This window comes from Aptenodytes forsteri, unplaced genomic scaffold (assembly GCF_000699145.1).
Source record: "Aptenodytes forsteri isolate BGI_AS27 unplaced genomic scaffold, ASM69914v1 Scaffold70, whole genome shotgun sequence".
Lineage (NCBI taxonomy): Eukaryota > Metazoa > Chordata > Aves > Sphenisciformes > Spheniscidae > Aptenodytes > Aptenodytes forsteri.
This window is the reverse complement of record NW_008795690.1, coordinates 893,270-908,279: the sequence shown is the minus strand read 5'-3', so window position 1 is coordinate 908,279 and position 15,010 is coordinate 893,270. Positions and strand designations below refer to the sequence as shown.

The following is a 15,010-nucleotide window of genomic DNA, read 5'->3' as shown; positions in this document are numbered from 1 at the left end:
GGCCCACCTCTCAAGCCTGTCAAGGTCCCTCTGGATGGCATCTCTTCCCTCCAGCATGTTGACCACACCACACTGGTTGGTGTCATTGGCAAACTTGCTGAGAGTGCACTCAATCCCACTGTCCATGTTGCCAACAAAGGTGTTAAACAGCGCCAGTCCCAATACCGACCCCTGAGGAACACCACTCGTCACTGGTCTCCACTTGGACATCGAGTCGTTGACCACAACTCTTTGAGTGCAACCATCCAGCCAATTCCTTATCCACTGAATGGTCCATCTGTCAAATCCATGTCTCTCCAATTTAGAGACAAGGATATAATGCGGGACATTGTTCTTTTCTATTGTAGTATACCAAGGTGTGTATTGTAAAGCCAGTATCAGAAACTGTATTGTGTTTTTGTCTGGAGTTTTTGTACCTGGCAGCATATTCCTTATTTGTATTAAAGTAGTGTCGATTAGTCACACTGGGGCTAGATGATAAGTAAGGCACATAGTACAGGAGATCCATGTCTGGAGAGCTTATAGCCCAAATAGACAAGCTGGGTGAAGCGGGGCAAGAGGCACAGGAAAGTGAAGGGAAGGGTCTTGCCGGTACTCACCCAGTGTCAGTAGAACAGAGCTCAGCTCCTTTGGCTCCCTGTGCTGAGCCAGGTTTCCTGTCACGTGCTAAATTATAGGTAGTTGAAAATCTTGTGCGTTTGTTTGGGCAGTCAGTGCTAAGCTAACACATTTGTCAAAAATTAGTATGTGATATCAAGAACTATCTTCAGCTCTTTTCACTGAACAAAAAAGAGAAGACAAAGAACCTGAGGAATAAACAAGTGCAAACCCTTCTGCAGACTCTTGAATCTATTCCATGTTTGCTTGGTAAAACAGCACCAGACACTTTGCAGGTTTCGAAGTGAGGGAAGGATTTGTCCCATTATGTGGAATTTAGAGAAATGGCATGTTTTGCTTTACAATTTGCATGTGCAAAAATAAAAAAGTACTAAATTATAGTTCTTAGAGCAACTTTTCAGAGGCACTATGTGCTTATATTACATGTTGAAACAATCACTGTATATTGCAGTACAGGTAGTACAAAGAGCCAAGTATTAGCTTACTGTTGGTTTGAAAATGGTGACTTTGGATAAGATACTCGTATAATAATGTTTGCATGATACCAGTTATCTATCAGACTGTATTTCTGACCTGCACCTCCCAGGAAACGAATACTTACTCCGGTGCAAAATTTCTTATTTTGTGAAGCCAAACGCTTTACAACTTCATCTGAGATCACTCTAAGCCAGTTGGCCCTCACTTAAATATTCATCAGACTTCTGATAATTGTGATAACCCTTATAGGCTGGCAAGCATGGCAAATTAGCAGAAAGATGATTGATCTTTTTTTATATGCAGTTTTATCTTCAACCTTTCCTGGATATATGTTATACTATAGTAATAATTTCTTCTCTAAGCTATTTGCCAGTATCTGGATTTGCACATCTATTTACAGTTGCCTTGAAGCCTCATAATTACAATACAGCTGAAATGTCCATTTTCTTTCCCTGACTACAAATAGGGATCAATCGAATTTTAAATGACTGCTTACGGGCTAGCTTCCGATCATGACCTTTGTAAATGATTAGAGCTCACCACTGTTGCTATCTACCTTGAAAGGGTAAGCGGGCAGGTCTGTCTAACTGGCATTTAATCTGGAAGAGAGCCAAAGATATTTGAGCTAAAAATCTAATATGAGTTGGCAAAGAGAAGTATGTATAGACCTTTGCACTATTATTTAGATATTTTTCCACATTTCTTTTTTGTATTTAGGAAATTCTTTTATCCTGTAGATAAACGGGATGTGTATTTGTAGATTATTTTGTATTGAAGTTATGATAATAACTGAAGTTGCAAATATATAGCATAAAAATGTGAAAAAATGGGTTTTCAAACTCTAAAGGTAGTGAATTTTCTTTTTCTGAAGAACGTGAAAGTATGTTGCGTTTCTAAATGAATAAACCTGAAAACTGCACTAAATAGCATGCATGAAGCGGACCTGCTTTTTCTAGGCAGAAGTGAATGGAGAAAAGATACCATACATTGGTACTTTTTTGTTTAAACCTCCTTTCCTGTTAACATTGACCAAGATAGTTCAGGTCTCTCTTGTACATGCAGCTCCCATGTAATTAATGGCTGAGACACTTCTATCTACACTTGTCAGTTCAGTTATATTTTAATGAAGAATTGTGCCTGTATCATACAATGTTTTTATTACCACTACTGAATTTCTTGAGGTAGTGTTCTGTGCGTTTCTGTTGAAGTGGGAACAAGTATGACATCAAGAAGATTAGAAAACAAACACCTCCTCTGAATTTATTGAAAGATTTTGCAAACCCAAAGTTTTGAAATCAATAAGAATGATTACTAAGAGCTATGAATGCTTTTATCTAATTAAAATTGTATGCTGCATTACCTAATCAATTATTCTTGTGTAGTATTGATGATCAGAATATTTATTAAAGTAATATTGTTCATGGGAACATGTCTCTTACCATTAACTCTCTAAAAGGGTTATACAGTTTATAATGAGTATGCAATCTTCACCTCTTCATCATGTGGTGCTCAGAGTATTTTCTCTTATTTTCTGTAGCATGCTACACTGTTATGTAATGCAGCTGGCAGGTTGTTTTCTTAGCCTCAAACTAGTTAAATGTGTTGTTACCTAAATCCTAATCTCAGAAGGCAGTTGTAAATTCAGTTTGTAGTGGTTTTGTGTCAGGATTACCTTCTGCTAATGTTTAGATATATGTGTTTTATTCATTTAGATATGAATTTTTTTGGAAGCAAATATCAAGTATATTTGAAATATTCAAAGTAAAACTAAGATGAAAGAAAATGTTTGAGATTTTTTTGAGGATTTGAATTGGTATTTACACTCTTCACATAAATCTTAAACTGGAGGTGTGTAGTTAGTATATAGTGTGTAAGGATGGAGTTCTCAAAAACAATTAAGTTATTTGGAAGCAAAAATCCTGTGGAAAGTCAAGAGAAGTTCTCTCTTCTTTATTTTTAAGGGTAAGGATGGAGTTTTCAAAAACAATTAAGTTATTTGGAAGCAAAAATCCTGTGGAAAGTCAAGAGAAGTTCTCTATCTTCTTTATTACTCTACTGTAAGACTGTAAGGCTGCATGCTTGAGCTCCTAAAATGGTATTTCTAGGAACAGCAAATTACTATTAGAGATTGCTCATGTGTGATTTTTTACCTAATGCTTGCAAGTCTGAGAATAACTTTTTGAAATGACAACAGAATAAAAACTAAACAGAGTTTTTTTTCCTCTCTCTAATAGATGCAGCAACAAGAACTTGCACAAATGAGGCAGAGGGATGCCAATCTAACTGCATTGGCAGCTATCGGTCCCCGGAAGAAACGGAAGCTTGATTCACCTGGACTGCTTACCATAGGAGGAGAGGTATATGTCTATACACAGAATAAGAGAATTGATTATTTCAAAACCTAGATGGAATAACTAGAGATGCTACATGCCAGTATTTTCAGTGAACTATGTAACTTAGAAAAGGTGATACAAATTACTAAATTCAAAGGACTGAGTCCAGTTTATCTTACTTTGCCACAGTTAAAATGACATTTTCTCTTAGTTTTATTTTTCAAGTGTTCACTTTTAAACAGATATTTAAAGAATATTTTTAAAAGAAGTTAAACCTGAAGCATAGGTCTCTCCCTAAAAATGCTCACTGCCTTTATACTGGTTTTCTCCTTTGCATAATCCAAAGGAAAACAGAAAAAAGACTAGGGCATGAAGCAATATCCTGAAAAATGTAACTGTAGCGTTGCTTAGTTTGGACCAAGAGCTTGTAGTAATACCAGTAAGTGTGTTTTTGTGACGAGTATGTGTCAAAACTTTTTACAGAATGGCTGGTTGTCCCCTGCAACTGCAAAAATGAGTTTGTAATCATTCTAAATTTTATGTCATTTTAATAGAATACTGTGCTCTAGAATTAGAATCAGATTTGTTAGTGTGATTCTCCTGTTACCTTAAATGAAGAAGTAGCTATACTACACAATGCAATGCAAAATCCTCAAAAGCAGGACATATATTAACCAAGGTGGAGAACTAAGGTAACATGGCTGCATTACCTTGGATAACTCTTAGAGAATACTGTGTTATTTAATACAGATACAGTTGGGTTTCTTTTGTTTCTGCTAAATATGCCTACACAATAGGAGTCAAAGTAATTCTCCCTATTATATGTCTGTTCTGAGGAAAATGCAAACATTTTGTTTTGAATGAACTGACTAACAGTTTTGGCTCAGACATTTGACTATCTAAATGCCAGGCATTTCCAAAGGCCTTTTTGTTTCCCATTTTGGATAGCTTTTATCTGACTTCTCGCTCTCTTTTCATGTGCTAAGATTAGTGCTAAGGAACGAGCTGAGCTAGGAATAGAAGTGGATCTTTTTTACATTCTAAAGTTGACTTATGACTTCAGATGTGTAGGAGGTGCTCCCGTTTTCTGGTCAAATTAGTTTCAGACTGAGGGAGCTTTCTGGGTTTTGTGTTGTCCTGTTACGTTCCTTTCCTTTCAGTCTCCCTCCTTGTCTTACATTCAGTAAAGCGTTCTGTTCTCCTCCATATGCACCTGTAATAAATCCTGCAGCAACAGGCCAAAAGAAGCTTTCATCAGAAGCTCAGTTGGATAGTGATAGCATTGGCTTTCACACAAGATTCATTTAAAAATAATTTGAACCTTTTAATAATACATGGATCCCTTCAGATTTTAAGAGATGTACATTCCCCGCTTGTCTTTACTTGACCAAAGGAATATTTTTTCCTAAGTATCAGAATTTACTTTTTACTGTCTATTGCCGCTTTTAAAAAACGATCCTTTTTTAAGCTTTTGTAGTTTGATGAACCAAATTGTGGTCACCTTTGGTGAAACATCTTATTCAGAGCTATATGCCTGAATGGATTTATGGTGAACAGCTTCCTCTCTCTCTAGAAGCTCTTTAATCTCCTGGTACACTGCTTCAAGGAAAGATAAAGGTCTGTGGCAAATTCCAAAGGCTTCGGGAGATTTTTGCCTCCTTTTGTTGCTCCCCTAGCCCAAATTTTGCTGAGCTTCTGTGTTATTCAATTGACAAATTATCCTTGAAGTTTTTGCCGATACATGGATTTCCTGGAGTCATGAATTGTGTGGATATTCTGCCAGTTCAGACTGAATTGCTCCCATAGCTCTCCTCCTAGCTTCTAACCATCCTGGCCAACTCACGTTGGTGCCTGGCTGCAAGCTGATTTCAAGGACTTGGATACTATATCTGGATTATTCAGTGTCTTTTCTGGGGATAGGATCTAAAGCATTGTAGAAGCTGTGTCATGCAGGTTGGCTGCTAGAAACTCTCTCCTTCTGTTATTCTTCTGAGCTACTCATTAGGGCTGCGATGCAGAAGTAAACTCAGCTCCTCCAAAATGTTTCACTTTAAAAAGGTACTGGAAATTTGCATTGTTTGTCTAAGACTATCTGATTTCTCTTCTTTGGATTTCTGGAGATTATAAACAACATAGAAAACTATTATAAGACTACGTCCTGTCTTACAGACATCCCCTTAGCCCAACTCCACCTTCAGATGTCTGATTTCCACCATGGTCTATGACCCTCTGATTTCCCTAAGCAATTTCTGAGCTTCTTAAGTCCTTGCTTCTGATAATCTCTGTCTGCAAGGTCTGATTTGGGAAGAGCTTTCTTGGCCCTTTTGTTTTTTGTCAAAACGTCCGGTTTTTGTCACTGAAGTTGCTGGTCTCCTCATTAATCTTTTTTGATATATATGTCTGCTTTTGTTGCAGCTGGGACACTGCACATTTGCTGATCCAAAGAGATATCATTTACAAATCATCCTACCCCTGCATGTTACATTTTTTTCCTTTTCTGAATTAACTCTTGTTTGGTATTTTATTTAGTTGCATTGGCCATTTTTTTCATTGAGAAGTGTTGGATTTCAGTCCAACTTCTCGGTTCAACAGAAATACTAGCTCACGATTTCTCTTTGGAAATTTGACCTTTTTAATAATACCCTTTTGATCTGAGCAGGAGGTCAATTTAGGGAATAGTGATGGTTATTTTGCTTAAGAGAAAAAGTTGATGGAAAAGCTTGGTGTTTCTGTGATCAAGTAAAGGCCAGGCCCGTCATTTGCCTCTTCTGTACTAGTATGGCTGGTTTGTTTGATTACTTTTACCTGGGGAGATGGAAAATTAGCAGTTTTGAGGTGAGGTTATTTTTCCATCATGTATGTTCTTTGATTTGCTTCTCCATGCAGCCATATTAAAAATTCCTTTCCAAAAAATGGGACAAAAGATTTTATAGAGAAGTTGATGAGCAGGGGCGAGACGTCCTCAAATAATACTGCCACCAAATGTGTAACTAGTTTCAGACTGGATTACACAGTAGCCTGAGCTAATCTGACTGATCTCTGTCCCAATCCCTAGTAGTGCATTCCTGACCCTTCCCTTTCATTGGCTCTGGCTCGTCATACCCTGTGCTAACCCATTTCCATTTGATAAATTGGCAGAAAACTAACCTAACAACAATAAAAAGTGAATAGTTTCCCCTTAGTTTGCTGAAGTAGTTTGGCCTAGAGCCCAGTGAGCACTGGAAAATGAACATACAACAAGGCAGGGGCAGCAAACTTGAGATCACCTGCTCTTCATTCACTTTCTTTTTTAGTATCTTCTTTTCTTGTATTTTAGATAATCTGCTAGAAACACAGCTTCCTCTGTAGCAGACAGCAGCTCATCTGTAATTCAGCCTGCTCATTATTATAAAGCAGTTTAGATCAAGAGTGAAAGAGAAGGGGTAAAGAGAAACGAGATACCTTTGGAAGAATTCAGCTTCTCTGCGTTGCAGAGTTGAAAATACTGCATTTGCAGAATTTTAGGTTTTTACATTTATTTAATGATACTAGACAAAATTGTTGGAAAATATCTTTTAAATGTTACTGCTTTTTGGAATTTAATGTATGGTCATCAAGTTAGGTATCTAACTCCTGAACCATGTTATGCATGTAGCAGCAGTACTGCCTAATTCTTATTTGCTGTGTGGGTCCTGTTAATGCTTGTGTTGGTACACAGCAGTGGATGGTGAAGGTAGGGCAGTGGATGATATATACAGGAAAGGGAGGACAGCAACCCCTTGAGCTCTTTAGTTAGTATCCTTAAGCACCTCTAATGTCAGATTAAAAAGAACAAATTTTGAGTTGCTTTTGTTTACCTTATAGATTTTGAATCTATTCACATTTTCAAGCTTTTTTCTTGAATTGTAAGGCTTTTAAGAATTAGGATTAAAAATTGTTTTTGTTTATGAAATAGATATTTTCATGTAATTATAAGAGTTAAAGCTTTAAGAAAAGCATTAACCACCACAAGACTAGGTCAGGTAACTTTACAAGTTAAATATTTGAGTAGTGCTAAGGTGGCAAGAATGCAGAATTTGCATATTTCAAAGTCCCTCATTTTTTACTATGGAATTAAAGTGTAGAGGTTAAATGCAAGTATTTTTCTGTATTTAAGAATAATAATAATTAAATAATTTGGCTTTTCATCAAGACCTATGGCTAGTATCCCAAAATACATAAATATAGAGTATATGTTTGAAATATCTGAGGGTATAATTTGTTTAAATATCAAGTGAAAGCCCTCTCCTGGTACTTGCTGGCACAGATGGTTTTTGAATACTGAGCTTCCAAAGGCAGCCTCAGGGCTAGTTCAGTGAATCACCGCTTATTGAAGACAGTCATTTTAGGGAGAAGAAAAAACCCTCTTTCTCACATAGTGGAAGAGCAGTCATCTTAAGAATATTCAGTAGACTATCCCAAACACCATCTTCCACAATTTGCAGGATCATATGTTGGGCCAGCGCTCAAGGGAGATCTGGTATTTTGTGTCTTTTCTCATCCAGTGTATTCCAACCATTATATTAGTCAAGAAAGATAATGTTCTTGCAGACCTGAAAAGTCCCAAAACAACTACACTTAAGACAGTGATGTTTTGTGTAGAGAAAACCTAATTACTAAAGTGATTGTGAAACGTATTTTGGGTATGAGGCACCACATTTTTTTAATTAAACTCATCTTTCAGATGGTATAATTTGAACATTTTAAAGCTGTTTTCATGCTAAGGTTTTGTATAAAATATGATTAAGATTCTGGTTTCAGACCTGGAAATCCATGTTATACCAGGGACTTCCAAATGCAGACATAGAAAAGTTACTTAATATTCCTCTCTATCAGATCTTTATTCTACTAGTAATTCCTAATTTCTAAGTGGAAATGTAAGGATTAATTCATTATTATTTGGGGAGATACTTGGGTGCTATGACATAGTTGGAAAAAAGTACTTTTGACTACAGCCTCTTTTTAGTTATCCAGGACTGAATGTGATTAATTTGTTTGCACACATTACAGCTGGCATTCTCACTTCATGCTTGGGTTATCCATAGACATTTCAGCAACCCCTGCAATTATTCCTCAAATCCATTGTTCATATTTTAACAGTATTAAGAAATCAGGATACTAGGTAATTTTCTTTTTGGAATGGGTCAGACCTGATAAAGTATGACAGAGCTGTCTCTTGGAACACCTGGCCTTGTTTCTTTCCTTTCTTGCCCTTTTAAACAGAAAGAGATGTATAGCGTGTCTTGCAGAAGTCTTTGTTACAGAAGGGTTGTACATTGGGTTCTCTCCAAAGTGTCTACTCAAAGAATATCATGCAGATTTAGAAGTTCATGAATCAGCCAACATAACTGTGAGGCATAACTGCTTCTGACAGATCTGAAAGAATTAGAACCAATGAATAGTTTTTTATTTTGGGGAAAAACACCAGTCAGTGGGATTGCCATGCTCTAAGCAAATCTTTAGGCTATTCTCTCATCTTTTTGGAACTAAGGTAATTTTATGGCATCTGCTTTGAAAGATCCTTGGAATGACTTGTTCTACAACTCAAGTCTCAGCTTGGTCTTCATACTGTATAGTTGGCTCTTGATAAGTTACTTTTCGTTTTAAGTGGTCAAGATACGTTTAGAAAGCACTGGAATCTAAGATCCTTTACACTTGTTAAGCTTGAGTTATATGAAAGCAGATACAATAGACCAGAACACCTTTTGCAAGTGTTTATGGTCCAAGAAGTTAAAGCTTGCTTTTTGTGCTTTTAAAACGGTAGACTAACAGCAGAACAGGAGGAATTTTTATGATTTATTATATCATTGCCTTTTCAAGCACTCTTTGCTCCATGTATTACTGACATGATAGAATGCAGTGGTTCTCAGACCTGTTTTGGTGTAGGATGTCACTGCTGCTGACAGTTATCATTTCATTTGAGGCATCCCAAAACTATCAGTTAAATATATGGGTTTGAATTTTCAAGGAGACAGAAGAAAGTTAAGGAGTCTGTCCTTACAATTTTTTTTATGGAATTACATGCATACTACTTTATGAATCTTTGAAAATCTCAAGTTTAGCTTCAGCTTCTCTGGCTTGCTTTACTTCCTGTTTTCAAAAGTCAAATAAATATTAAAATAATTCACAAGAAATGTGTTAATACCTATTTGGAAATCAGTCTTTTGAAAGACTATATAGATGTTCTTTTAATTAATAATTGCACTTATTTTTCCCATTCTTAAACGTGAGATTTCAATTTAAAAATAAATTGCCCCAATGATGGATTTCCATTTCTAAAAATGTAATTTCAAACTGTGTTTTAGCCCATAACAAACACATTCTGTTTTTTTAGAATTCTGCTTTTATTTTGTGAAACAAGATTTGTAAACATTACTCTAATGCATTTTACAGACTTAGCAGTAAAAAGTAGGAAGGCATTAAAGATGATGGATGCTATGTTACATTGATGATTAATAATTCTAATTTGGAGTGAATGTATAGAAATACATTTCTGTGCCTGTTGCAAAGAGGCAGGAATACAGACAGTGAGTCAGGAGGCAGTAGAACAATTTTGCATGGATCTCAGTTGACAGGAGGAAAAAGCCAGGCAGCAATGCAAGAAAATAGAAAGTGGCTCCGTGCCAGCAAAAACATTCTTTTTCACTAGTAGAACAGGTTTGCAGACTGTATGTATTCCTTTGATCTATGTAACACAAAATATTCTGACAGAGATTCAATGATATTAATCATTTTTCCTTATTGGCCAAGACAAATTTGATTTTTACTTCATTTGGAGGTGGAAATGGTAGTTGATCCCACCTGACTGCATGATGTTGATCTAGCACTCGGAAGGAGACCATTAGAGCATTTCTTTCTCTGCTTTTCAAAGGTTTCTTACTGGAGTCTTAACTAGTGTTTTGTTGGTTTTTTAAATTAAAATCCTCCTCCTTAAAGGAGGTTAAAAAAGGAAAAAAATGCTTGCATTTTTAAAAAGAAAATAATTTTATCAATGTGGTAATATTAAATACAGTCTATTTATGGATACTTTATAAATATAGTGTGTGCAGCTTATTAGCATGGAAAATGAGAACTTGACAAAATGACTTTCGAGTAGTTAATAGTTCATCCATTTGTCAATCCCTATAGAGGTCTGCTGCTGTTACTGTGAAAGAGTATTGTTTTTCTTCTTGCAAAAGGCAGCTACCTTGAGGATTTGTGGGGACAGAGGGTATGTGAGCTTGTTTTTCATTTTTTGTTTGGGGGTTGGTTTTGGGTTAGGTTTTTCTGTATTTTCAATTGTCTTCTCCATTTGTCTTCCTGATTTTCAGACACTAAAGAACAAAATATATTTTGCAGCCTCTGTTTTTCTGACACTTATAATTCCAGAATTTTTCTTTCTTCTGGCTAAATAAAAGTGATAAGACTAAGAGAAAGAAAGTCTGAAAGGGTCTAGCTGAGGGTTTGTCAAAATTGACTTGAGTCTCTCCATTGACTTCAGAAGGTAAGGCCCAAGGTGCTATGACATTTTTAGATGTCAGTGAAAATAATTTTTAAAACCTGACCAGAAAATTTCCAAGGTGTAACTTTTCAACATATACATGGAAAGATTTAGTCCTGTATCTTAAAGTGGCAATGTTTCCATTTTAACTGATCCTTCTCTGTAAGAGTCAGATGAATCATCAAATAGATGAATTTCCTTCTCCTTTCCATCCCATTCAATGCCAGATAAATTTTGTGGAATAAGTTGGGTTGTTTTTTTTTTTTTGGCTAAAAAATCCTTTACTGAAGCTGAGGTTTTGAAAAAGTCTAAAGAACTTGAAATTTATTAGGCTATTTCCAGCCTGATTCTTCACAGGAAGTCAAGTAATATATTGGTCATACAAAGAGTGACAATTAGGGTAACAGTAATTTAACGTTTTAGTTTACCCTGAGCCTTTAGGCAAACAGGCTTGAACTTCAAGGGAATCCTGTTGCCAGCTTCTAATGTAAACACCTTATCTATAAGTACTGAACAGAACTTTTTGTTATTTTACCAGATGTAAATTGTAGAACCAAACCATTGTCCGAGTCCCCCTCCCGAACAACAGTATCTAAACTCTGCTTCTGTTAAGTCTTGACTATTTCAGAGAACCTCTTCTTACGGGGTAATTAAATCTATCGGGGAGTCTCTTTTACATTTCATAATGTAAGATACAGAGAAAACAGTTTGGAATAATCAGACAAGCTCCTCTTTCTTGAAAATGTGAAGTTACCTGTACAAGCTTTCTGAAGTCTTGCAGGAGTTCTGTATTGATGCTCCTTAAATGGATCTTGCCACCACTATGCATTATGCTACAGTTGAATGTTGGCTTACAATATTCTGTTGATAAGAAAAGGAGAGGTTCTTGAATTAAAAAAAAAAAAAAAGCCCAATAGATAAAAATTTCATTCAGAACTTGCTGTCTTATTATGTGTAGTAAAAAATTATCCCTTCATTTTAAGTAGTTCTAATTTAAAACAAGCTCAGTGTGTGAGAAAGAGGAATGAAGACAGGCCTTTCGTGGTTTCCTTTTACCATATACCAGTCTTCCAAGATTGTACTGTAAGTCTGAATGGTTTCTTTATCAGTTCGGGAGTATTTCATGTGTGCATATTATTCATATGTATATGTGCACAAATTTTCGAGTCAGGTCCCTACTACAGGTTTCATTAAGTGATGTCATTATGAAATGACACAATATCAGCAGTTTGTGGTGCAGGCAAATTTATTGTGATGAACTTTGCTGTTCAATGAACATGATGTATTTTTAGTCCCTATGATCTATTCTGTATTGTAAGAGTATTTTGAGCAAATGCTCGTTTAATTTGGAAATGAATGTTCACACACATGTTGACCAGTCTCCTACTGTCCACATTCCTCTTTCAGGATTTGGCTAAAATTTACCAATGATAAAATTCAAAGGTGTGGCTCAAATATTTAAACTTTGAGCTGAAAGTAGTCTTTCAGCTTTGTTAAAAACTGTTCACAAGTTTACATGAGCAGTGTGTATTGCACATCCTTTCTTTGTAAGAAAGATAGTAAATTGGGTCCTGTTTGGCCACATTCACGAGAAGTTAAGCGTTTGAGCTCCAAACCTGCAAGGACATGTGCACATGCTTAACTTTAAGCACAGTGGTTAGTTTGTTTGAAGTTAGTAACATGCCTTGTGTAGAACGTTAATTACATGCAATAAGCTTTTGTTGGATCGCTGAGTATGTCAGTGTTCCTGTCAATCTCATCGTGTTTCCTACTGCATAAACTTGGGTTTGCTGATCCATAACTGATTCTGATGTAGGAAATGCTTTATTTCTCTTTTTTTCAATGGTAAAAACCAGGGTTTTCTTTCTGGAAATTGGCATATTGCATGCTTTTGAAAAGTCTCCTGTTGTTTGACCACAAAAGTCTTTGGGACTATCAGTGTGTGTTAAATGCAGGTTTATGAAGTTTCCCAATGTGTCTTGACTATTACAGGCTGTATTTTGCTTTCAAAGAAATAATATAGTAAAAATATCTGATAGTGGGATCTTCGTCTTGGTGTTCCTTTTCTTACATACTCTGTTCTAGTGAGTGACTAGGAAAAAAGGGGGTTTTGTTTTTGTTTTGCCTGGAGTCAAACAGGAGCATGCTGGTTAAAGGGATTCTGTGGGGGAGTTGGGCTGGAGAGGGCCTGAGGGAACTCAGAGAGACATCTACCACCAGCAGCTTGTCTGTGCTAGCTAATTATAGCTAGGGTACTGTTTACTTTAGTGGTATACTCCTTATTTATTAGTTACTTAGTTACTGCTTGCCTTCAAGTTACAGGCTTGCAGCCAATTGCTGCAGGGGAGGTGCAATAGGAAGGGAAGGGCATCATGCAGTACTGCAGATTGCAGCTCCCCGACCTTGGCATATTTTTTTAAACTTTTTTTTTTTTTTAAATATAGACAATGGGAGAGACGGTCAAAAAGAAAAACAGACAAGTTAAAAAATGGGAACAACTTAAGGAAATTTTTTACAGTCTAGAGGGACTGTGGTTATAAAACTATCATGAGTGTCTCCATGACTTACCAATCAAACTGGCTTTTTTCCCTCCTTTTCCTCTTGTCTTCGGAGCAAAATCTCACTTTTTGGTCTATGTGAAGTTACATTGATTTGAATAAAATTACGATTTTTACACCTTTTTAACTGGTACCACTTTGTGGGAATCTGGAGTTAGTTTCACGGGGCAGTTTCACTAACTGGTAAGCTAGTTTCATATCAGCACTTTTCCAAGCATGAGTGAATCCACACACACATATTTCACATAGTTAACTAAACCCAAGTTAAACTATTATAAAGATTGTGTATGGAATGTCTAGGTCATTTAAGAGTCCAAGTCCTTAAGAGTCGGACTCCTAGGCCGTTGCATCACTTTGGGAAATCTTACCCTAATTCACCTTCTCATTTTTATGATGAGCTTTGAGCAGGGTCCGTGGATTAGCTATCTGAAGGAGGTAGTGCAGTAGACCAATTTCCACTGCTAGTTTTGTTGTTGCTTTTGTTATTCTGTTTGTAGTAATGTTGGTATAATAATTATCTCAGCAAACAAAAGGACAAAGAACAGTAGTGTTGTATGGGGAGGTAAATGAAGAGAATGATGAGATTTTCTGCAACTGGGTTTGAGAAAGTAGGAGGTATCGTAAACAGTGATTTCCATGCTTTAGCAACATGGAAATAGTGTTGGCCCATGCTGTAATTATCAATAAAAGAGATATTTCTCCAGCCTTTTTCAGCATGACAGTCTCTTGCAAAGCCAGGAGCATAACAAGAGCTGAACCTCTGTATGATGGACCAATTACTGAAAAATTTAGAGGAAGCTCTGTTAGGAGAATGAGCATACTGTAAGATCCATAGAAAAAGCAAAGTTTCTATCTCCAAAGGAGAAGGTAGGGAATAAAAGGAGCACAACAGGTTAAACAGCCTTGGCCAAAGAAGTGAGTACCCCTAGGCAGACCAGCATCTCTAATCAGTGGTAGTGGTACTAGCTCTGAGGGGAGGGAAATTCAAGCTGGTGCTCTCATGTAACATTAAAAAGGACAAGCAGTCTGTCAGGGGAAACAGTCATTGGCGTGGGATTCCTTCTCTTGATCAAAAAGACAGCAGCACTGCAGCCTGGTTTATCTATAGGGGAGGTGTTGGCAGAGGGCATTTTTTTTCCCAGGCCATATCACTGGCCTGTGATACGTTTTTCCCAAGCCATGAAAGAAGTCAACTACATTTCTCTCTTTAGCAAAGTTTTGTTAATCCCTCTTTTTCTTCTTTTCATTTGTTTTCATTTTTTTGCTATTACAATTTAAAAAAAAAATTAATCTTTACAAAGCAGAAGATGAGCTAAATCTGATGGACCTAGAAAATATGCCTGGTGCTTGTCTCCAAAGCCAAAATTAATTTTCTCATCTCTGTAAGTAGTTCTTTATGAATAACATAAAATGCAAGTTCAGTACATTGTTTCCCCTTCCCTCCTTTAATTGAGCTTCAAATTACAGTCTTCTCAACCTTTTCTTTTTTTCCCCTGGACAACATTGACAGCCTTAAGACATCCTTA

The 15,010-nt window shown here is 36.5% G+C and overlaps 1 protein-coding gene across 1 annotated transcript in view; it reads left to right on the top strand.

The window, feature by feature from the left end:
- LOC103901903 (transcription initiation factor TFIID subunit 4) overlaps window positions 1-15,010 on the top strand; it is a 151,312-nt gene that overhangs the window by 102,834 nt on the left and 33,468 nt on the right. Inside the window, 1 exon segment of the mRNA XM_019473018.1 lies at window positions 3,330-3,452. Within this exon segment, the coding sequence (XP_019328563.1) occupies window positions 3,330-3,452 (123 nt within the window).